The 25,025-nt window shown below is 45.2% G+C and overlaps 1 protein-coding gene across 7 annotated transcripts in view; it reads right to left on the bottom strand.

Annotated features, from left to right (window-relative positions):
• Nucleotides 1–25,025, bottom strand: part of LOC119441883 (rap guanine nucleotide exchange factor 4) — a 531,616-nt gene that overhangs the window by 62,838 nt on the left and 443,753 nt on the right. For all 7 annotated transcript variants that reach the window (XM_049661695.1, XM_049661696.1, XM_037706519.2 and 4 more), the window contains 2 exons: nt 6,039–6,273; nt 806–989 (listed from right to left, as the gene is read on the bottom strand). In XM_049661695.1, coding sequence (XP_049517652.1) covers nt 806–989; nt 6,039–6,273 — 419 coding nt within the window. The remainder of the gene's footprint in view (nt 1–805; nt 990–6,038; nt 6,274–25,025) is intronic.

The raw sequence follows: 25,025 nt of genomic DNA, 5'->3' as shown, positions 1-25,025 counted from the left end.
TACGACTGACAGTAAAATAATTAATAATTTAATAAACGTCACCTTTCCCTTCTAACACGTCAATACTCGCCAATTTTTTTACACGCTTTTATGAAAAATTATTCTAGGGCAATTGTAAGTTTTTTTCCCTATCTGTCTCTGTGTCTATCTGTCAACCTTGTGTTGTCAGCTTGTCTTCTCTGTCTGTCTGCCTGTCTTGTCTTGTCGTATGTCCGCCAGTTTTTTGTCCATCTTGTATGTCTTTCTCTGTCTGTCAAAGCCAAGTAATGAGACAAACTGAGACAAAGAGCCAGCTACTGTAGCTTAGCACGTAGACGTAGAAGAGCATACAATCAATTAAGGGGTTTTACGTGTCAAAAGCACCATCTCATTATGAGGCACGCCGTAGTAGGGGACTGCTGAATGAATTGGACCACCTGGGGTTCTTTAACGTGTACCTAAATCTAAGTAAACGGGTGTTTTCGCATTTCGCCCCCATCGTAATGCGGCCGCCATGGCCGGGATTTGATCCCGCGACCTCGTGCTTATCAGCCCAACACCATAGCCACTAAGCAACCACGGCAGGTGGAGAAGAGTAAACCAAATAACGATGAGTTTTGTAGAAGAGGCACTCAATGGCAGAAAGATCCCGGCTACAGGCACGTCGCGCAAGAGTAATTATAATTGGGAATGCGGTAGAAGGACACGTTAGGCACTGGCCTTATCATCTCGGGCCAAAGGAAGCGCCGAATCTGTCGTCATCACATGCCGCCTCGTGTGTCTGTAAGCCCTCGCACAACGCAGGTTATTGCGGACGTGTACTCACGGCTTCCGCAGTATCATGCGTAGCACGGCGTCCGGCGTGAGCTGCATAAGCAGCAGGAGCACGTCCTGCAGTTCCTCTTCGGCCTGCAGACGGTCCTCGGACGTGGGCAGCTTGGTGGGCTCTTCTTCGTCCTCGCGAAACCGGTAGAACATGTACTTGTCCTTGAACTGGTGCTCGCGCGTCACTGCGGGTGTTCACCAAGAGGAAATGAACGAGTTCGGGTCATTTCAGTGAGGTAATTGCGACGAAAAGCAGAGATAAGCGTTGAATTTACTGAGGAAGGGCACAACAGGGAACATTACACGGGGGCGTTCATTTCCTGTTTATGTTACCGTTCGAAACGAGAAAAAAAAAAAGAACAAAGCGAGTGAAAGTTATAAAGAAAAACATAGAACGCGCCACCTGTAACGGTTCCGTTTTGTTTGTTTTTTACCTTCGCTGCGGACACGAAAGAAAGCGTGAAATGAACGCTCGCCTATGGACAATTTCTAGGAAACGCCGGTGCGTCATTGTTGGCGGCTTTCGCGGCCAATCCGTAACAGGATCGAAAGAACGCAAGGCATAAAATGACTTCTAAGCATCGGATGAGGCTCGCAGCGATGTTTGGCACATCTCGAGTACATCACAGTGACGCCAACACTTGAAAAAGCGAGGAAATGTTCGTATGAGAGCAAACGGTGACAGCCCTCTTGAACCAAAACTGACATGATACACTTAAATCAAATTACCTCCACATTGGTAATGAAGGAGATTCCGATAAGCATGTAGCATTGCAATTCGGCAAGCCAACATGTCAATCATCGATAATAGAAGGTTTTTTCCAAGATTTGGTGTGACGTCGTTAAGTATTCCACATTCTTTTAATCTTTCCTGTGCTTCAAATAAGTCGCCTGCTAGCCTCGCTATGTATATTTAGAACAGTTATTTGCTTTACCACAACAATATACTTTTAAATGCAAAGCTCTTCTTGGCGAATATTTGCTACTTTGACAGTATCTATCTATCTATCTATCTATCTATCTATCTATCTATCTATCTATCTATCTATCTATCTATCTATCTATCTATCTATCTATCTATCTATCTATCTATCTATCTATCTATCTATCTATCTATCTATCTATCTATCTATAAATTTATCTGTCTATCTAACTAGCCGCCTACGTCTTCGTGCTCTCATGGTCGTTTCGTTCACTTGATATGCACCAAAATTGGCATACTATGACAAGAGTATATGACGAATATCAATGATGTCATGAATGTCATGACATGCGTGTCATGTAAGTCATGAAAGAACCGCCTACGTTTTGGTGCTCTCATGGTCGTTTCGTTAACTTGATAGGCCCCCCGCACACTGCTTCGCATAACATCCGATTCCCACAGGGCGTGGGATCTGCCGGCTTTTTTTTTTTATTTGTGTAATTTCTAGGGCATAAATAATTCACGAAGCTTCCCGGTACACGTGTAGCTAAATCTCTGTGATGTTTGGGCAGTCAGCGTGCGTTAATATTTTATACCACTGACAATTAGTTTTGTGTGCAATGTACTTAAAACCATCGTATAATAGTTAGAGGCTAGCTGAGTATAATTTCTGTCATAGAGAAAGCTATTGATAAAACAACTATAGAAAATTGCTTCAAGAACGTAAATTTAAAAATCCGTAAGGTCGGCGTAACCACGAGGGATAAAATGAATGCTGCCTAAAAATTTGCTGCGCACGTAGACATAAGCGTGAGGTTTCCTTCTAGAATATTGAGTACGAAGCTCTACACAATCTCCAGCAGTCGATAAAGCTGAGCGGCGCCTGAAACAACAAAATGTATCAATAGTATCGACATTACGTTCGTTTCTTTCATTGGCTTCAGTCTCTATTGGCATCTTTGCTAGCTACCGAGCAATAAAGTATCCGTGGACGTTCTTCACTTCCGCCAGCCCATGGAAATCTGGCGTCTAGCGTCCCAGAATGCCTTCTTCTTTGATGCATTTTGATATTTATGTTATTTATTTATTTATTTATTTATTTATTTATTTATTTATTTATTTATTTATTTATTTATTTATTTATTTATTTATTTATTTATTTATTTATTTGCCTAAATTTATGCAGCGCGGACAACAGGACTGTGGAGACTTTCACCACCTCGTCGGACTCCAGCCAGAAAGAGAGAGAAAAACTTCTCTCTCTCCAACCAGAAGAAAGTCGTGCTAAGGATGCGGACTACACTAAAAAACACAGCTTTCCTGTCTTGCATGCTGAAGCAATAACGCACGACCGGGACAGTTAAACTGACAGCGTCGCCCGCACTTCCACAAGAGGAGCGGCCGGGAATATCAGTCTCTTCGATAGGCCTCTCGAACGTTTATTCTTTTTCTTTCGCGCACTTGCCTTGTTTCTCCGCTATTCTTTACGTACTAATTATCACTAGGGAATGTGAGAAATACTGAAAGCAGGCTTTTCCACACTGTTTTCTTGCCCTCCGCAAGACGGCCGACCTCCCTATACCGGCACCGGCGAGCCGAAGGTAGGCTTGTAAGAAGCAAGGACTTCGTAATCGAAGAGATGGTGGCAAGGATATCGGTACTATAGCTCACACGCTCGCGCCTTATTTCCACTTCTGGGACGACGTCCGCCATATTGTGTGGGTCATACTTGATGTGTGGGGATGTACTCCAGTATAATTTCGCGTTTCTGTATTCTCAGTACTATGGGGAAGGCGACGCACTCGTTTGTTGAACATAAAGTTAAACTTTTCCTGAAACTCAAGATGAAAAGACCAAAACACACAGTAATCTCCTGTTCTAAGACAAAACGAAACAAAACAATAAAGATGCCCGGCGCTAACAGGTTATGTATTTTTGTCCTGTGCGAACAGAAATCGACGGGTGAGAAAGCAAACAGCACATTTTTTTTTTTTTTTGCAGCACTCCCAGAAACAGACAAGGCGAACGAAGCCTTATACTGGCCTTAAGTACGAACGCTTTGCAAAGCTTTACTCGGGATTGTCGCATGACGTGCAAGAAAGAGGCGAAAGTAAAGTCAGTTGGATTCATCGGCTGCAAGCGCGCGCGCGCGCATACACACACACACACACACACACACACACACACACACACACACACACACACACACACACACACACACACACACACACACACACACACACACACACACACACACACACACACACACACACACACACACACACACACACACACACACACACATATTATATATATATATATATATATATATATATCGGGTGTTCAAAATTAAACTTTACGGAATTTTTTAAAATCGCCTGTGGCAGGTAGCATAATTCTTATCATTGAGCTGGGTTATTCGATGAGGGGGACATTAGTAGCACGGGAAATCGAAGCGCATATTCATTTAATTAACAAAAATTTCCGAATTACCGTCTTAGTTAATTAGTTTACGACACATATTGCAATTTACGAATTGTAGCCGGTAAGCTTGTCAGGCGCATCCACTTGGAATGAATTTCCAGAATGACACCAGTTTGGAGATATGCGCCATCAAACTCGCCGTAAACATGCACTGTTGTTCCACTTACTCTTTTTTCCAAAATGCTGTTTTATACATTGAAGCACAAAAGTAACTGGAACGCTCACGTATTCTGTCCCACAATTTGGGAAATATCTCGAAACTGGTGCATTCCTGGAAATTCATTTCAAGTGGATGCGTCTTGCAAACTCACGGGCTACAATTCGTAAATTGCAATATGTGTCGTAAAGTATTTAACTAAGAAGTTCATTAGTCATTTTTTGTTATATAGTTGAATATGTGTTTTCATTTCTCGTGCTACTAATGTCCGCCTCTGCGAAAAACCCAGCTTAACGATAAGAATTACTCTACCTGCCACAGGCGATTTTTGAAAATTCCATAAATCTTAAAAATGAACTCCCTGTACCCTGTATATATATATATATATATATATATATATATATATATCGCTCTTGTGGTTAACGCTCGACGTACCATTTACTGCGACACTTTCACGCTCACCCGTCGCAAACCGGAACGCGATACATCACTGCCACGGCTGGCACTTCATCTACGTCACGGAGTTTCTGCTCTTCTCATGCGGTCAATACAATCGACGCGTACACGGCCCGAAAAAAGGAACCGTGATGAATCGGGTGCCCACCCTGGGGTTTGTTTCTTCACGTCCACTTATTCAGCCAATCAGAGCGCATTCTATAGCGCCACTCCTGAAATAACACGGCCCTCTGTTCGCGACACAAGCTGTTTGCACCCTACTACTGTTTTGAAGCGCACCTCTCTGACTTACCATTTGCAGTTCCACCTTGCGTCTTCTAGTTTGCTCGACTGACCATGACCCTCTTTCTATTGCTCATTTCTCTTTCCATCGGTGCAGTTTGAAAACCAGAAACTAGCCTGTTTGACATGTCTGCCTTATCCTATCTTTAGTTTCTCTCTCCTTGCGCCTTTCTTTTTACCAGCATAGCGTTTCTCACGTGAGTCTGTTATCGAAATAATCGGCGAAAATATTTTTTTAGATGAGGCTATTTCAACTTGAACGATGATCAACGCGTTCGATAACGCGGAAATTTCATGGCGTAGAAGGCGCCGTCCAACGTCGCAGAGCAGCAACTTGTCTATTCGGGCACTCGATCACTCAGTGGTCCATGTTGTCTCCGTGCTGTTTCATTGCGTCACTTTTCTTTTCCTATATTTGTTGCTTAGATGTGTACATAAGGCCAATGCCGACGTGAAAAATAACCCAGTTGTGAGTTCGCGCCCTTCACTTCGTCTGTGTTTCTTCTTGTTCCTAACCTGCCCTTCATCCTACCTCAAGCAGCGCGCTTAGCCACGATGTCACACCACCTAGCCTCCGTAGCAGCCTTTTTACTACCACATCGTCTGCTCGGCAAGATAACAGCCGGCACAACCTCAACGGCCCAAGCGAGTAGATATCTTGGATCACTGGGTGCATGCCATTTTTTAGTGTGCAATATCGTTCAACCATCCAAAGTGGCTCAAGTACCTAACGAAAGCCATCGCTTTAATGAACTTTTGCACTTACGGGGCAGCGCTTGCTTCGCACCTTCTTTTCAGTCTATCGTCATTCTATATAGTGTGTCACTGTATTAAAGCAAGGAAGCAACGCTACTACTTTTGCGTGCACCACCGCTGCAGCGTAACCACTGCAGGCGCGACATGCAAACGGATGGCGGACGCGTCTCTTCTCACCGTGGTTGATGGCGCCTTCCTCGAGCAGGACCTGCCACATGCCGGCGGCCTGTGCGCGCGAGTTAAGGCGCACGTGGGTGGCCGGCACCTGGAGCAGCCAGTCGACCATCTCGGTGCCCACCATGCATCGCCGGAAGTGGCGCATGTGGTACTTCCGGTCGCGGATCAGTTGCGGCGCCTGGAACAGCAGCAGCGTACGCAGCACCCATCCCGCTCGGTGCACCTGGGCCGTCGGCTGCACAAGCGGAGAGAAACGCGCACGGTCAAGCGACGCGTAAGGCTTAGCTTGCTAAGCCTAACGTTTCCTCGTGTCTTAATGCGCCTCCATGGGCAAGGGTTAGAGACTGCCTGACGCCGACTTCCATTTCCGCGTCTGTATTTAACCCGGTTTATGAGCACCGCCTGTGACGGGATACATGTTACGTATCTATACTCCCGAATTATCTTAAAATTACATGCTTGCTAAAGATGGGGTAGAGGGCATCATACACCGGGGTTATCATAAGTGTATCGCCCAAAGCGTATCACTGAACCATTTCATTGCAGAAGGGATGCAAGTTGGGTGAGCGTCTTGGGTCATGTTTTCGCACACGAGTGCTTCTGCTCGGAAAACCGGTGGCAAAGCTGAAAGGGACAGACAGACAGATAGACAAAGAACTTTATTGATGGTCCTGAGGAACCGCGTTCAGAGTCCGCGTAGCCGTCGCGGGCCGCACCCACGTCGGGGTTGGAAGATCGTGGTCCTCCACCCTGTCGCAGGCCCTCTGGACAGAAGGAGAAGTGTGACAAACCTGACGTTCGTCTGGTTAACTTCCTTGCATTTCCGTGTTTGTTGGTTTATTTCTCTCTCTTATATGTATCTATGCAGCTGAATATGAAGCATGTTTGCAGCCGAAGTATTTTTACTTTTCTAAGCGGGCAACCTCCATCTTTGGCGCTTAATGTCCGGCCCTTCTGGTCGAAATGGAAAATTGCCGCGAGGGTGAAGCGTATGGACTGGGAAGTCCAGGTCAAAGGCAGGATCATTGACATTACAGATTTCACACAGAATACGCGTCAAAAAACAGGAACATGTCGGGCGAAAAAACTTCCCATAGTTGTTTACTTATGAAGCAGAATCTATCTATAAGCGAAGCAGCAATGGTCCCGGTCCATGTTGGATAATAACGCAATTATAGAGAGAAATGTACTCGTTTCATTGCATGGCGGCAGAATCACAGATGTTTGCAAATGCTTCTCACTCGATATGCGGCACTGTGAAAAGTCCCCAGTACAGTGTTCCTCAATTATAGATGACAGAAGCCACATAACTGCAGCAAGCGAAAACACTCTTCTTTTTCCTCGCTTCTCCCGTTCCATAAGGCACGGTTTAGTTGCTCCACTTGGTGAGAAAGTTACCGCACCGTTACCGCACCTTTTCCTCTCTCCTTATCAACCGCTACTGCTACTGTCGCTTAGCTGGCGAGCTGCCGGGAACAATCGTTTTTTAACCACACGGGGAAGCACGGGTTTTCCACTTCTGGTGCAAGAGTTCGCTAGCACACTCTCTCTGTATCTCGGAGGAATTTTAAGGGCAGCCGCAGCAGCTGTCTCCTAAATACAGTGGTATCCCGTTGATACGATCTTCACGGGAACCGAAAAATAAAGCGTATCATCCAACGTATTATCCAACCAAATCGTATTAACGGAGTAAAAAAAAAACGGACTATCCTGAAAACCGTATTATGCAGAATCGTGACAACGAGGTTCCACTGTATATATATATATATATATATATATATATATATATATATATATATAGTGTACTCGAGGAATCGATATGTATATTGCATTTGTGTGTGAAACCGCCCTGAGCTTCAGTCCATGTATTAACACTGCACCTTGTGCCCCAAATTCAGCACACTCTAGCAAATAGTGGTAAATGTCACCAAGACATTGACAGAGCACACGCGACGATAACATGCTAAGTAAGCCCTGTATTGCAATGCTACGTTGTAGTTTGTGCTGAATCCTGTGCAGATGTGATGATGCATACGATAAAGTAAGGGTGGCTTTGAAGTCTTTTAGTCACACAAGATTGGTGTGATGGAAACCACGACCAACGAAAGTAGCTTAAGATGACCTGCTTTCCTCGTTGGCCTGAACTGCACACGCGAGACTGCCGGCGGACTCGTTGCCTGCAACGCCGATATCTGAGGGTGTAGTCCCTAAATACCGACGCTGAAACCTATGTTTCGTAATTCTTTCACAGCATGTAACGTGCGCTGAACACATTGCTCAAGGGGCGCCGCCACTTGTGTTTAGTTTGTGCGTCTTTTCTTGCTTACCGTGCGTCATTTCTTGAATACCCCAGCTGCACAGGCGCTGAAAATTAATTCCGAGCCCTGCACTACAGTGTGTCTCATTGACACTGTGTTGCTTTGCAACGTTAAACACAATAAATAACGTCATTAAGCTAAGAGTAGTTCATTTTCAGCGAAATACCTAAACCTACACTTGCCTTGACTCCGGTGAAAGAGGCGGCAGTGTTTAATTGGGACATCGAGAAGTTGCTTCCCGTCACATCGTGATTCGCCTTTGAAATTTCTGAATTTTGTATAAGCTGGATAACGGCTACCTGGCGACGAGAATAACGTTCGCCATCATCGCATTGTTTTACTATGATCTCTCTTGCGGGAATGATTGCATATCTCGCGTGCGTTTCTACGAAATGCATTGCGGCGTGTAATGATGAACTTACGATAGTCGAGAATGCTCATGGTTACGCAATAAATTGCACAGCTTTCCGCAACGCCTCAGGACAGCGATACAGTGATAACTGTCAAGTTGCAAATTGCGCAACGCCCCACCGTTTGCCGCGAAGAAGCGCGACCGGTGCATCAATCAGTACACGGTTCGACACGTGTACTGGGCAGAATTGGTTCGAATGGAACTCTTAAATGTTTGGATGAAATGTTTGATTGTCACAACGCAAACGGCAGTGCGTCCCACATGCTGCACACAATCGCCGATATGCGCTAGAAACGTGTTACACCGCTAGGCTTAATATATTATTTCCCGCGCAGCATCACTGCTGGACAGATATCGCTAGAAGTGGCGGACTATTCAGTCCATCCAGGAGAGGATACGCTGATTGAGTCTTCTAGTGTGTAAATGTTGAAATAACTTCGCTCTAGCTTCTCCGCACAGAGCTACGAAATCACCGGCAATATGACAGCGCTGCGTATCAATTCCACGTCACGCGCAAGTGCTGGGTAGGTTATCTTTCGTTTAGTTAACAACCACAACAACGACGACTAAGACGACGACAACGAAAACAGCAAAAACAACTACGACTACTACTACTATTACTACAAGGACCTAATGCTTAGCACCCGATACGCCATCCGAGCGCACGCAACATACTGCCCCAGCATAACAGTGCAGTACGAGACTATAGAATATTGTGTTAGTACATCGGGCGCGCGAGTTCGTGCTAGAGTTTTAGTAAACAGCGCTCTGATGTGCAGGGTCACGCTGGACTGGGACACGCGTACTGCCCTGAATAAGTTTTTGTGAACACCTGCCGAACTATAGTAGGGCTGACATCTTGAGATTTCCTTTAAGGGAAACCAAATGCAAATATTAAATCAAGCTATAAGTGAGAGATTAATTCTCGAGAACGTCTAAGGGCGTCAATATTATCACGAACAAAGTTTCAGTTATCGAGAATTTCAGGTAAATGCAGGACGCGATTTGCGGCTCAACCGGAACATTCAAGTACCAGCCAGATGACGTAGGCACTCCGCATTTAAAATCTGCGACTAGTACTCAACCTCTCGTAACTAAAAGAACATTGCATTGCATTATACGACGGAAGAAAATGCTACTTGTCCAGTTCTGTTCGATGTTTAGAAAAAAAAGAAAAGAAGTCATTGGCATTACCCTTGACAACGACGTGAGCGGTCGAAATGTTTCGTACTCGCTCGACTCTGCGCCGCCCCCACTGTCACGTTTCAGTAATTTCCCTAGCGTCGCATTTCTGGCTGAAAACGTACGCCATGCTACTGCCTAAACCAGTCGTAGATCTCTGTATGACGTGCAATTAAAAAATATCTCAACTTTGAAGCGGCATGTCCTTTTTTCTTTTTTTTTAGACGCTTGCTTGGTGCTTTAAATTTTAGATGTCGTGGCGCGTAAACAGGTCCGTTTATGTTCCCAGGCCATCTCTACGCCGGCGCTGATAGCTGCGTGGCTAAATGGGACGGCAAATGGAAGAGGTTCCGCTGGGTAATGTATGGCACATAGCTTCAGTAGTTTCGGTCAGTAGTTGCTAACCCTCACACAAACTGAAAGTTCCAGAGAATTCCACTTCCATGTTATGTCGCGGGATATACCCGAACGGCCCACGCCACTTGGCCGAAAGCAGCTGCAACGGCGAATTTAACGCTATGTCTTGGCTCGGTTTCTCCATGGTCACGCGTTTGCGATTGGCGCAAGAACGCCTAGCGCCGTTGTCGGGTGCCGTTTTACTAGTTTTACACAACGACGACAGTAAAGAGCGGTGCACGATGGTGTATGCAACGTCCCCACTCCCCCGTTCGGTGGTGGGCGATTTGAATTGCGCTAAAGGTATGCGCGGACCCCCCTTCAGATGCGATTTTCTCTTAAACTGTTTTTTTTTTTCATGGCAGGAAACAAGCAATGTAAGGTTTCTGGAATGGTATGTTTACAGTCCACGTTGACTTTATATTTGCATTTAGGGTCCCTTTAAACTCTTGCTATATCTTTCTACGGTACTTGCAAAGCAATTCCGACGTCCGTTGAACTGACTGCAAGTTTGCTGACATGTTGGCACGTTGCTATTAGAATGAGGACACAACATTCCATGGGGCTATTTTAGTCTGACAAATGTACGCTCAAGAAATAGAAAGCTTAATTCATAAGAATCGTCCAAGAATTTCAATGAGAGCTAATGGCGCATGTACTGGGGATTTTCATGCAAGAAAATATTCGTTTGTTCACCCGTCACTTGAATTGCTCTCCTGTTCTTTTTCTTTCATTTCTAACTTTCTTTCTTTCTTTTTTTTGATAATGCAACAATTGAAATGACCAAAATACAACCTAGCTTAAAGTTCGAAATATTTATTCGGTATGCGCCATATATTATACCAGTGGAACCTCCTCCATTCCCGTCCCATTTACACATGCACCTATCAGCGCCGGCGTAGATGTGGCAAATGCACATTAACGGACCTACTTTTACGCACCCACGATGTATAAAATTTTAAAGCGCCAAGCAAGCGTTAAAGAAAATGGCGCCTCAATGTTGAGATACTTACGACTTGCACGTCATACAGAGCTTTACGACTGGTTTAGGTAATAACGTGGCATACGTGTTTTGCCGGAAATACGACGCCCACTAATGAGATCATCGAGCGGCGTTGGTTGACGGGCATGTTTGCCAGATATCACTAACGTAAAACAAAAGAAAAACTAAAAAAAGAAAAGGGGGGAGTGCGGCCGGGTTGCTTTATGAATTTAACCTAAAATAAAAACGCTCAGGCAATCACAATAACGCTAAAGAGTGAACATTCCACATATCGAGGCCACTAATGAAACTCCAACGTACGCGAGGGGAATGTCACGGAACCGTCGCCAGCTCGACTTACGCAAGAGAGCACCGAGATCTGAAAGCCGGAAACTCTGGAATAAACTGTGTTTTCAGGAAGAAAATCCCCTGGAGGCTTCCAGATCGCTAATCGGTTTATTTTTTTCTTTCTTTTTTCTTTTTTTTTGCCACAGGGCTCATATGTGTTTGTTCGTTCAAGCGTGATACTTGTGCTCAGAAGCGAATATGTATCTGCGTCGACGCTGGCACCTCAATGAATAAATGAATAGGAAAAGTAATTCGCTGACATATGTGGAAAAATGAAGGAAACAAGGGAGACGGCGCTGGCATGCACACGCGAGATGAGAAGCAGGGGGAGCATGCGGCGTGTACGTGTTTTCATTTCCTCCGCTCGGTTGAGAACAACAACAAAACGAAACAAACATGGATTCACTAAATGGCCTGCTAAGCTCCCTATATAGTTACAGAAAAGAAAGAAACTCCGAAGAATGTTTCTTCAGTGTATTTATAAATACTTATATACATTTGCTCGAATTTTAAGCTGGTCTTCGTATATTCATGGGCATTTTACCCCGCTTCTGGCAAACTCTGCGCCCGTGCGTAGCCAGGATTCCTGAACGGGTGCCTGAAGGCGATATCGCATAATGTGCACAGGTATTGAAAACCATAGAAAGGACTTGGATAACAACAAATAAAATGTGGGGAAAACGTCGGGCACTCTCCGGTTTGCTTTCTTCATTTATTATCAATATTATTGTTTTGCATTTGGATTGTCACACGGAAGAGGGCTGACAATAGAATAATTCACGAAGAAAAGCGAGATCCCGAACATTCGATTTTCCCGATGTCTCACATAAGAGCCATACGGCTTAGAAACGGCACGAACCCAAGTGCGCAACGAGAGAAACATTGCGAAAGACGGGTCAATAGCTCACTAACATAGAACAGAACAGACTTTGCACTAATATCTGTTCGCAGTTTGATAATGCGCGAAGATAGTATAGACGGCAAGCACGAGAGATGCGTGAACGGTGTAGTGCCGGCTACATGTAGTCTTGATGGAGCTAAACACGATATAAACGGCAGCCTAACAAAGAGCGCTGCATTTTTTTTTCACACTACACAGTATATATAATCGACGAGGCGCTCGTTTTGGGCTTCCAAGAGCTTTTCCCCCACTTCCTCACATTTTCACATACGTGTGTTTAATCTGCGAGTTAAGTTAACGCCCTTGTATACTACTGCAGGCATTGCTAACGCCACCGTTATCATCAGCCTGTTCCGAGTTCTCTGGAGGACCCCAAGTGCATCTCCAAGTGTTCTTCAATTGCCCTGTTATGTGCCAGCCCAGTTTGTCATGTATCCAGGCTTCAGCACACCGTCCAGCCTTCTGACTATGCTGTTTTCTATATAGAGCGCAGCCTTTGGCGCCCGCTCCTGGGTTGAGCGTCGGCGTCCCTCGGCGTAACCGCGCGAACGCGCTCGTGCCACTGCTCGCGCGTTCGTCGTCGTCTTCTTCCACAGCTGGCTCCGATAGCACTCATTAAGCCAGCGTTCCCATGCTGCCCCTCCCTCTGCGAAGGCGCTGAAGGCACTGGCCCACTGCCAGACGGTGCGGCGATTTCGATCTCAAATTCTTTGCCTCAATTTATCGCGAAATAAAAACACGCATACGCCTGCGCTCAAATTTCGCATTAAGGAGTAACGTAATATTCGGACGTCGTTTTCCAGGGCGCACATATATACTGTTACTCGAATGAAACAGAAATTATCAGGCCTCAATTAGCACCGTCTGTCCGCGTTTTTTTCTTCTTTCTTTCTTTAATCAGCACTCCGGCCTCTGCGGTGGTGCCCATGGCTGAATCACTAGGGAGTTCTGCTGTTGAACAGGAGAGAGAAACGAAGGATAGGAGACATGCAGACAGGGAGGCTAGCGTTAACAAAAAATCCGGCTCGCTACTCGATGCAGAAATTTAGATGAGACGAAAATGGAGAAGATGGTCAAAATACCGATGAATTGAGCTAGTTCGTGGGTGTTCGTAGTTTCTTCTTGCGCTGTGTACTTAATGACGAGAACGGGAACAAAGACGACCACAACCATTGCGGACCATCCGTCGTCGTCGTCGTCTTGGTTACGTTCCTCGTCATTAAGTACACAGCGCAAGAAGAAACTACGGACAGACACAGGACACACGATCACAACCGCTCGCGACTCGGCGAACAAGAGGAGGTAATAATCCCCGTAAGGTGCGCTTAAACACCGCTCAACAAAAAGCCACGCGTGTATATTGCGGTGAGATTTGCTTGTGCAACCACTGCGCTTCCATGTTGGGAGACCCTGCTGGGCGTGTTACGACAGACGCCTAGTACGACCATCACTCAGCACATATTCGAACGATTTTAGAGCCCATAACAGATATCGCTGTAACAGCTAGCACCATGCCCGGTCGAACATTTCGTTTCCGCCTTGCGGGCGAAAGCCGGAGGAAAAGAAAAAAAAATAATAATAAAGAAAGAAACAAACGAACATGCAGGGGAGAGAGCGTAGAGAAAACGGCGAAGCCGACCTTTCCATCTGCAGCCGGGTAATTTGTTTCCGCTCTCAAAAATGGGCGAGAACATCTCCGTGCACTCGAGCGGGTTATATTGCGCGAGTGAACAAGATTTCGGGAGGCAGCCGCGCGCCTGCTTCTTTTCTCGACGAAAGCTCCGCGAAAGAAAAAGGCACTATCGTGGCATCACCCGGAGCGAAGACGAATCGCGCCCCTCGATTCCATCGAGAGAGTGAAAGAGCGCAGACAGCGTGTACAGAAACACGCCCTCGTTCGCTCATGCGTCGGTACTCAGCACTAGTGCAGCCTAATGTATACTATATACCCACCAGTATACATACTAGACGAACGTGAAACTCCTCCTCTTATACACGCAACTACAGACACGAATCCGAAATGGCGCATCGCGCTGCTTCACGGACGCGGAAAGAAGCGCATTAGGGTTCTATCCCAGTAGAAGAGAAGAATCATTCATTCTGGAGGTCAGGCCGTCCCTGCGGCACCTCGTTTTTCCCTCGTGCCGAGGCACCTTTGCTCTTTCACCTTGCTGTAAGGCCAGCTTAATGGTCCGCTAAAGCTCTCGCGCTCCTCTGATACGCGTGCGCCGAATCCGCACACAGACGCATGCACCTGCAAAATTACCGCACGTATATATATATCATGATACACGCGAAATTTTCTTAACGAACTATACCCATCCAGACCTTTGCAGGCGCGAGGATGGTCTACGAGCTCGCCCCCCTCATCCTTCCCCTTAAAACGCGCACAGACACACCGACACTCCTGCAACGCAGGCGCGGATCTCGTGAATCAAAAATTTTCTTAGCGATCACTTCGTATTCTTTTCTTACGGTTTATCTGTTCTGGCAGCCATTTCGCTTAACTGACTCTTTCTTTTTTCGTCGTTGTTGTTGCTTAATGATACCGCTTTCTCGTGTATTATCTCAAAAGAAGCGCGCTCCGCATGTAAAGAGAACGTCCCGGCTGCTAAGACGCTGTTCTTCGAGGCCTGAACTGGCTTTCTTTCTTTCGCTGAACCAGCGCCTGTCCCAGCTGAAAGAACAAACCACCTCCGCGCACTATGTGTGTGCGCAGAGAGCGCTCCGTGCATGCTCAAAAAAGGACACAAAAGTCACAACTGCGCGGCGCTGTACGCTATACTTTAGAAAGTTAACGTTTCCCGCATCGCAAGAGGAAAAATCGTTTCACACTATCCTCCGAGACGGACGGCTAAGAGAAGCACGCCCTCGCAAAAAGCAGGAAAGAAACTTAAACAGGTTGATAGCGGCGGGGGTTCAGTGTAAGGGCAAAACGGAAGCATGCGGTATAGTCTATTAGCGGCCGCAGCGCGGCTACCCCCCTTCGAGCAGCGTGCAGATGTGTGTAAACAGGCCCCTGGGCGAACGCGAGCGTGAGCACGAGTAGGCGCAAACGAGCGTTGGGCTCTCCAAGAGCACGTGCATAATGTGGCGAGCCTAACTGCTTCGTCCTTTGGCACCGAAAGTGGGTCGTTAACGGCCCGCTCCCTTCCTGGGCTATTCGCTGCAGAGATTCTCGGAGCTGATGCTTCTTTCCGTTATTTAGTATGTTTTCTCCCTTATTTGCGACTCGGCTCTTAATATCAGGACCCATTCGCACCGGTCACGCGCGTAACCTGACAATTCAGCGCAGTTCACATCGAACGCGGCTGCTAAGGTAAACTCGTTCTTCCGTCCTAAACGACTTGGCGCCGTAATGAAGTGAGGCCGTGAACGCGGCGATCGTGCAAGTGAATGCGATTGCTGAGAGGCGGCGGCGCAAGACTTAAATAAAGGAAGGCAGGCGACGTGAGCATCCATGTTTGACGGAAGTTAGGGGGGAATAATTAGTTATTCTTCTGTCGGGGCGTTATTGAACCTCCAGAGGAATACAGTACACTAATATTTGGGTTGATTGCTTAGGTGGCTTTAGCGTCTGGTCCAACACGAGATAAATTATGTAGGCCTTGCGGATGTTAAGTCAGTCACTTATAAACAAACAAGAAACAATAAGGATGGGTGATGAAAAAATAATAATTACATCATGTTCTAAATGCAAGATAATGACAATCACAATCTAGCTAAAACATAAGCACAATACATAAATTTGCTCTGTTTCACAAAATTATATAAGAAGCCAACAAACAATGACACCAAGGACAACATAGGGGGAATTGCTTGTACTTACTAATTGAATTAAAGAAAATGATAAATTAATGGAAATGAAAACGGATGAAAAAACAACTGTCCGCAGGTGGGGAACGAACCCACGTCTTCGCATTACGCGTGCGATGCTCTCACCATTCAGCTACCGCGGAGCCGTTTTCCCATCCACTTTCTGGGGTATTTATGTTTTACAACTAGAACTAACCCTGGGAGTGTTAGCCAGTGCCACCATTAACAAACCTAGGGGCGGATGTGGAACATCCTTTCTGCCACAGGCGTCACGAACACGTCATCATTTTTTTGGGTGATGGCAACTGGTCAATAAACCCACATATGCTCCCTGAAGGCATCAATGTTGCCGGATTCGAGCCTTCTAAAAAAATTAAATTATGGGGTTTTACGTGCTAAAACCAGTTCTGATTATGAGGCACGCCGTAGTGGGGGACTCCGGAAATTTGGACCACCTGGGGTTCTTTAACGTGCACCTAAATCTAAGTACACGGGTGTTTTCGCATTTCGCCCCCATCGAAATGATTCGAGCCTTCTTATAATATGAATAATAAAAATCGGGCCCCTCGGTTCCCTTTCTTCTCGTTCATATATATATATATATATATATATATATATATATATATAAACATAACATTTTCAGCAAGGTCTAACTTTTTTGATAACATCCAAAAATTCATCACTAGCCTTGCTTTATATCTGAGCATTACTAAATTGTATAAGCCTCCAGCCGTGCGCAATAACTGATCAAATGAACACGTCCACTGGATGCGTGATTCGGAGTGGTAAAGAACACAAGCTAAACGGAAATGCGAAGGTGGTATTAATGATTTTGTTTACACTGCAAACAAATATTCTATTTACGAATAACGAAGGCAAACACAAACGAAGAGATATATGGTCCTCAAAAATGAAACGAGTGAGAATACAGCCGGAGCGGCAGTCAGGATCGAAGTTGTGCAAAGCCTGACAGCAATCCATTTTCTGCGACCCATGCACAGAATTCTGGTATGAGTGGGCGTCTGGCATAACGGTACAAGCGACGTTCTCACGTACGACCTTGAATGAGCAACTTGGGCCTTAAAGCAGCAACTCGGAGGAACGCGCATCGAGCAGCTTGGATAGTGAATGAGCAATTCGTGTCTAAGACATATACGGCCAAACTCGCAAAGCTTTTCTTTAGCCAGAACTGTCCGTCATTAACCGGGTAGGATGCGATCTAAAGTACTCGCCATCCCAATTCGTCAGCAACTATTGATAGCAACCGCTCCAGCCTCCGAAATGCTTTGTGACAAAGAGCACTGGATTGCGTGACAGGTCGACAAGCATTGCGTTTATTTGTGTCTGGCGTCAGGGAATAGTTATTGATTTCGTCGCTTGACCTCCTCATCGCTTCATTCACTTCTTCAATTACACACTAGTAAATCAAAACTGATTATGGTTGACGTCCCCGCCCCTCACCGTTTTATATGTAACTCTCGTTCTGTGTATTAATATACTGAAACTTTCAAGTCCGGTGCAAAAAGATGGAGGACGCTTAAGCTTCCCCTTTAAGAGCGGAACGCGATAGCATTCAAAGATCTCTGAATGCTTGTCAGGCTTCCCGGCAACTGCAGCTTTCTATTTTCTCCACCTTCACCTCTGCGCGCGCCGCTATTGGTATGGTAGAAATTCTGGAAAAAGGGTTCGTGTTTGAGTTTCCTTGTTATGTTTATGATAATTATGTTTTTTTGTACATTCAAATTACTATCCGACGCTATCATGTCTGCAGGTTGTTGTTAAGTCGTACTTAACGATTTTGCTGACGGATTTTACTTTGAGAAATTCCTAGCGCCTTGCGCCACGCGGAGGGCCTGCGCGGTCGAGGTGGTGGTTCGGGATCATTTTCTCTGCCACCGACGCCGGCGTGCCCACGCCGGCGCTCACGCTGACACCGACGCTGACGCCGGATTTCCCGCGACACAGGGCCCTTAATGCTGTCGCGTTAATATCCGGATGTTTTCGGAGTCAAACTGCGAGAAAAAACGCAAAGCAAGACGGCAGGATCCCCCGGTGCAAGCAGAACAACACGGGTAAGGTGAATTGATTGATTGATTGATTGATTGCTTGATTGATTGATTGATTGATTGATTGATTGATTGATTGATTGATTGTGGTATGTACATGGGTGAACCAGTCAATCAAGGTGGTTATTTCAGGGCGTCGTAGCCTGAAAGTCTGCACAGGCAATCGCACCATCTTAGCGTCTCTTTCTGCTAATTAAGAAGCGTGTCACCGGGTGTCCATCGGGTATCAGTGTCGCACAGATATGCGTGAAGAAACTCGAGACCTCCTTTCACAATGTCTTCAGCCCTTCGAGGAACACCGTCGGTTGCAACAAACGCATGCTCAAAGCCTCTTTTTTGCAAGTTGTCAAAGTATTTCTTTTGACGTTGAAGCGCACGGGAGGGACCAAATGAAACGTTTTCACATCATCAATTTCCGGGCATTCTGCGCACAACCAAGCAAAAAAAAAAAAAATACTCCTTCATGCAGGCCCACGCGGGGGCTGATTGCGCGCCGCATAAACACAGTTTCTATCGCAGGAAAAAAAAAACGGGTGGGGGGGGGAGGAGGAGAAATGCAATCTTCCAGCAACACCTATACACAACAAACAAAAATACATAACTTCGCAGGCACGTGCACAATGGCACGCTTCAACACAAAAGGCGAAACTGGGATATCACCGGATCGAAAGCAACCTGCAGGAGCGAGTATCCCCCCAGTAACGTATACCGCAAAACCAATCAGCGTTTTCACTTAAGCCTCCGTCATTTATATGCATATTTTCTTCACCCCTTCTTCTAAGTGGCATGACGTTATTTACACGGTCCTCGAAGCGTGCATGCGCCTTTTTTGCGAACCAGCACGAGCAAACAAACCCCTATGATTTCCGCGCCGACGATATTATGTACCTCGTCACTGGACAAAGCGGTAAAGGCTCGGTAGGGACATTATTGTTTGCGTCCCGATCCCTCGACGGGGGTCCACTTCCGCGTGCGCTGCTGTCAGCGAGACGGGAAAAATCTGCGCCCGACGAACCGATTCAGTGGCTGGATCGCGTCCAGAATCGATAAGCCCGCTCTTCCGCGAGAATAACGGGCCCGCGCGGCGGACATTTGGTTGCAAGAGACTCGGCTCCTCATTTCCCCCTTTTCGTGCCAACTACACTATATAACGGCCCGGCGGTTTCCGGAAACTCAACCGACGCGCTGCGAGTAATCCGCCCCGCCGGGCATGTATGCATGCACTGTGACGAGGGCCGATGCGCCGCAGTGATGGCCGCTCGTCGTTGTCCCACATCGCGAAGAGAATGCGCGACAATGGCGGCGGCGCATGCGACGTCAAGAAACTCTCTTTGCCCCCCTTTTTTTCCCGTCAGACAACTGCGCCGGGAAACAATGTGTTCGGTCCCGCATACTGAAATGTAAAGAGCCCGTTTTTTAGTACGTGCTTGGGTGCATTCTTCGCGCTTTCCTTCTCTACTTCTCGCTCTCTCTCTCTCGCTGAGTGCGTGTGCGTGTGTTCAAATTTAAAGAAGAACTTTTTGTGCGGACCAAACGTATCTGTCAGTTTTCGGGTACATTTCTCCGCAATGCTTCTCCGTTAATTGCAGTTCTATTGAAAGAATGATGGTTTAAGCAGACTGGGCAATGCATTCTTGCGGCCCAGCGCGCAATACGTGGACCATCAAAAAAGACGCACGGACAGCGCGTCGTCCACGTCTGTTCTTTGACTGTCCTTGTATTGTTGTGCAGTGGTCTGCCAGGATGGAGTACCAATATAGCTGCGTCGAGCAAAAGCGCTGCCCGGGGCGCGGCTCCTGTATATTGGCGGAAGACTGCAGTCTTCCGATCTCTGTTCTTCCTGCCACATTTACCCATCTATTTCCGAGGGTGAAGCCGGAAGTGTGATTCGGTATTCATTGGGCTAAACTGTGAAACTAGGGGCACTAAGTTCCTTGCGGTGGGTGACGCGCGAAGGCGTCAAGCCGACAAGGAACCACACTGCGACTGCAGTCTATAACTGTGTTTCCCAATTCCCTATATAGCATTCAACACAAGCAAGGGCGCTTCTCGGTGCCAAGTTCCAAAACAGTAACTCTAAACAAAATTATCGGTGTTTGTGAAGCGCTAGCGTAGCTCAACACCATATAACGTGTTTCACCAAATGCACGCGTACGGTTAGGACAAACACGCACGCGCAATTTAAAATAAGGAAGAAAAAAAAAAAGCTGCGCAACAGCGGTGTGTTTTGTGAGGATCGAACTTATAGTAATGCTGCCATTTCTATCTTCCGAAACTCTAGTTAATGTGACCGGTAATTCTATCACTAATGAATCACCTAATGAGCTCATTGATCACTGGGTACATCTGAAAATACAAGATTCTCTTTGCTCGTCACGGAGCAGTAATGACTCTTCGCTCCGATAAGCACTAACTTGCCCCTTCTCTAATGAAAAAATCGAAATCAGGTCCTAATGGCTCTTCATTGTTCCACCATACTTGGCTTCGTTTGCATTATCATTTCGTTTCACCCTATAGTGGGCTTATCGTGCCGCAAATGGGAGTTCATGGCAGTGTTACAATCGTAAGATTATAGCAACAGTATACGGAAGCTCCAGTGCCATCGGCGCCGTGAGCGTATTTAATTTACAGTGGACTATCTGATCGAAGACGGCAATTTGGGAGTTCTCAAAGCCCATCGTATCGGCAGTTTTGTGTTAATTAGCTTTTAGATTGACTAGCCGCCGAACAAGGGAATCCTCAGCCAGAGCCAAAGCTTCATCAAGCGAACGTGTCTTCGTCATGCCGACAGCTGCTTTTCACGACAGGCTTCTTATACGGGGTGCTTCAGCGAACACGTTTAAATATTTTTAAAGGTTGCCTGTAGCAGATAGCACAATTGTAGTTCATGAGCTCGTCTACTGGGAGAGGTGGGTATTACATGCGCAAAAATTTGACACTCATAATCGACTAATTAACAAAAATTCACTAATTAAGTTTTTAGCTAATTACCTTATGGCCCATATTTCAATTTGCGAATTCTAGCCGTGCAGTGCGCAAGGCGGATTCACTTTGAACGAATTCTTAGGATGACACCAGTTTTGAGATATTAATTCCCAAACTTTGCGGAGAAACGCACTGGAGTTCCAGTTACTTTTGTGCTTCAATGCATAAAACGACGTTGTCATTAAGAAAGTATCATGTTATTTTACGAGACCACCTGTCACCTTTTATACGCCTTATACATCTGGGCCAACTCCATATATTCGCGTTGCTATCAACGATAATGTTGTACTGTCTACAAAATTTATTTATGTGGTGATCGTGTTTTTTATGCTACGTGTAATTACTTGTGATCCGTGTTTTGCAGTGTAATTACTTGTGTTCTGTGTTTTTCCCATTCGAAATATTTGAATATTTGTGTTCTGTGTTTTGCGTTTTGGAGTGTAATTACTTGTGTTCTGTGTTTTGGTCATTCAAAATATTGGAATATATATTTTTTAAACGTCTTTACTTCTGCATTTAATAGGCGAAACCTTGCGGCAGAAATGGGGTGCTATATTTGGGTTCTGTGTTTTGCAGTGCAATTACTTGTGTTCTGCGATTTCGCCATTCACAATATTTGACTTTCTATATGCGCACGTGTATGAACTCAGACACAAAACTTTGTGATTCGTGTACTGTTAGACTGTATTGTGTTTATGTATCTGGTGTTCAACTGAGTGCCATATTTTGTGTCGTCATTCACCACTATTTTTGTGCATATATGTTTCCTTCGCATAATGACAAGGAGTAGCCGTCACCGCCATAAAGGTGCCAACCTCTCCTAATAATCATATTAACAAAAATTAAGAAAAATAATTTATTCACGTTTGATTCCCATAAATATATATTGTCGCATTTTCTTCTTTTAACGGTACGCCGATACAATTACTATTTCCATTGCTGCTTATTGCGTTCTATTTAGCTTACTGCAAAGCTTCTTTGTTATCCGCACAATTTTTGCTCCATTTGGCCGGGTAACGCTGGTAGAATACAGTGATTATATTTTTTTCTTTTCAAGAATTCTTCCTTTGAAGATATATAGGAGTGTCTGAAAAATTCACTCCGACAAATTTGAAGTCCTCTGCGTTTTCCTTTTTTTTTTTTTCACCTGATCTGGGTCCATCATGCCTATTTTACATAGCTCCTTTTCTGTTTGGAAATATTGACTAAAGCAATCGCCGCACTGCTCAACAGTACCTCATTTTTGAGCGTATAATCTTCCTACCTAACCTTAAATTTCCCCCGTCCACGTCCTGATTAGTCCGTAGTAAACCATCTGCAGTTTTGCTTGGCGAAGTATTGTCATCCGCAAACCTCAGGATGTTAACGTGTTCACCACTAAGCCTTACTCCGAGCCCTTTCAATCTCGCATTTACAATACTTTTTGCAGACATAAGGTACATAAATTTTTAGTTTGTTTCTTTCTTTCTGTCTTTGTTTCTTTTATTTATTTATTTATTTATTTATTTATTTATTTATTTATTTATTTATTTATTTATTTATTTATTTATTTATTTATTTATTTTTAATACCTCAATGATCCCAGAAAAGGGATATTAGATGAGGGCTAGGCCAGGTTAGCTGGCGTTACTTCAAAGATGGTCTTCAGCGAATATGAATCCTATAGATATGAAGATATGAATCCTAGGAGCATTTTTTGCTGAAATCGATTGGTGAAACATTGATATATATACGACCGGTGCGAACAGACAGACATACAGAAAAGATAAACAAGGCTCTGCTTCCTTAGTTCCGTATCATGTTCGTTTTGTGCAGAAGTTCTGTTGCATGTTCCTGTTATTTCTGCTTCATGTAGAAACAACAAAGCCATTGGCAATCTTTGCACACTACTTCTGGAGAAGTACGCAGCAGTAGAATCTCCCTCACAGTTTCTGTCATTTTCACGCACACCACATCGCCGCGATGACTATACACGAAGTCTGCATGACTCTTGATCCTCCAGCTAAATTAAAACGGCTTCACAACTAACACCGTAACATGCTTGCTTATATTCAAAAGACTTCTCTTTTACCTGACTGATGGATGCCATCTATTGTTGAATGTCATTCCCTAAGATAACTGCTCCCTCCGTTCATTAAAATCAAGCACTGTTCTAGTTGTAATCGAGAGAACCTTCGTGAATATTTTCTAGAATACGAGGCGAATGATACGCGACAGCCTTCAATCTGATGGCCGCTATGTGCACGGCAACAAAAGAGATCTTGTTGTTTACTAAAACAACATTATAAACATATACATTTTCTTCACGTAAGCGACGCCATCTGCGCTGTAGCATCTTATACAGCCGACAGCACATCGTTCTTCATTACCTCTTACTAGAAAATACGTCTTAAGTGGAGCGAAATAATGAAAAACGGTCTCGAAGACTAATTCAGACAGGTTTCAGTGATGCTCTGAAACTAAAAAAAAAAGTAGAAGTCAGCAAGAACGCCGGCAAGCACTTCCCACGACGTTCTTCGATGCAAATTACTTGCTTCGACGTACCAAGGCTTAAAAAAATTCTTCAGAAGTTCTTCGAGAGAAGCATTAACCTTTTCTATACTTCCTACCAGAATGAGACAGCTTCGTTAATGCACATATTCGATACTGCCAACGCTCAAGTCGGGCTTCCGATAAAGCAAAAAAAAAAAATCTAGATGGGCCCACGCGAATGTCGGTGAATTATAATAAGAAAAGAGGCATCATTAATTATTACCATGGCCCAGTGGGCTGAGAGCCGGTGAGGTAAAATAAAGAAGTGAAAGAAGCCGTCTGCACGGCTGCACCGTCCTGCCGTGAAGAACATCGAGACAGAGCAAATAAAAAAAAGAAGCTATTCGCGGCTATCTTTTGCCGAGGTGTTGCATTAATCCACTTCTTTCTCGCATCCGCTCACTCTGTCGTGGTTATTTTAGTCTTTTGCGCGTGAACGAGTTTCGAAGTTAATACGCCGAGTTAACGGCGGCGACTGTTGCGAACCTTAAAGAAGAAAGAAAATTAGGCCGAAAAAGCAATTGCTTTCGCGCATCGTTTGACCGATTTCATCCTCATATACGAAAGAAATAGCATTTGTCCATTTTCTGCTCACAAATCGTAGACGTTATCCGTGAAAAGCTACTTCCTCGGCATACGATCGCATTCCTGTTATCTTTAAGAGACAGTTAACGTGTTCCTTAATCACCATCCCGCCTGCAATTATGACAAGCCACACAGAGACACTGAGCTTAGTGGCTATGGCGTTGAGTGGCGGAGCTCGGGGTCCAGGGTTCGGTTCCGGCTGCATTTCGACGTGAGCGACATGCAAAAGCGCTGTTGTATTAGGTATAAGTGCACGTTAATGAAACCCACATGGTGAAAATTTAATCCGGAGCTTTTCGTTACGGCACACTACACAATCAAACCGTGGTATTCGCCAAAGCACGGCAAGCAAAATCACAGTTTATGTTTTTCTGATGTTAACGATGTAGATAAACACTAAATAACTTTAGGCTGGTAAGACGCTATTTCTAAATTGTTTCCCGATTGATACGTATAAAACAAAA

Source organism: Dermacentor silvarum, chromosome 2 (genome assembly GCF_013339745.2).
Source record: "Dermacentor silvarum isolate Dsil-2018 chromosome 2, BIME_Dsil_1.4, whole genome shotgun sequence".
NCBI lineage: Eukaryota > Metazoa > Arthropoda > Arachnida > Ixodida > Ixodidae > Dermacentor > Dermacentor silvarum.
This window is presented reverse-complemented; position numbering and strand designations above follow the sequence as displayed.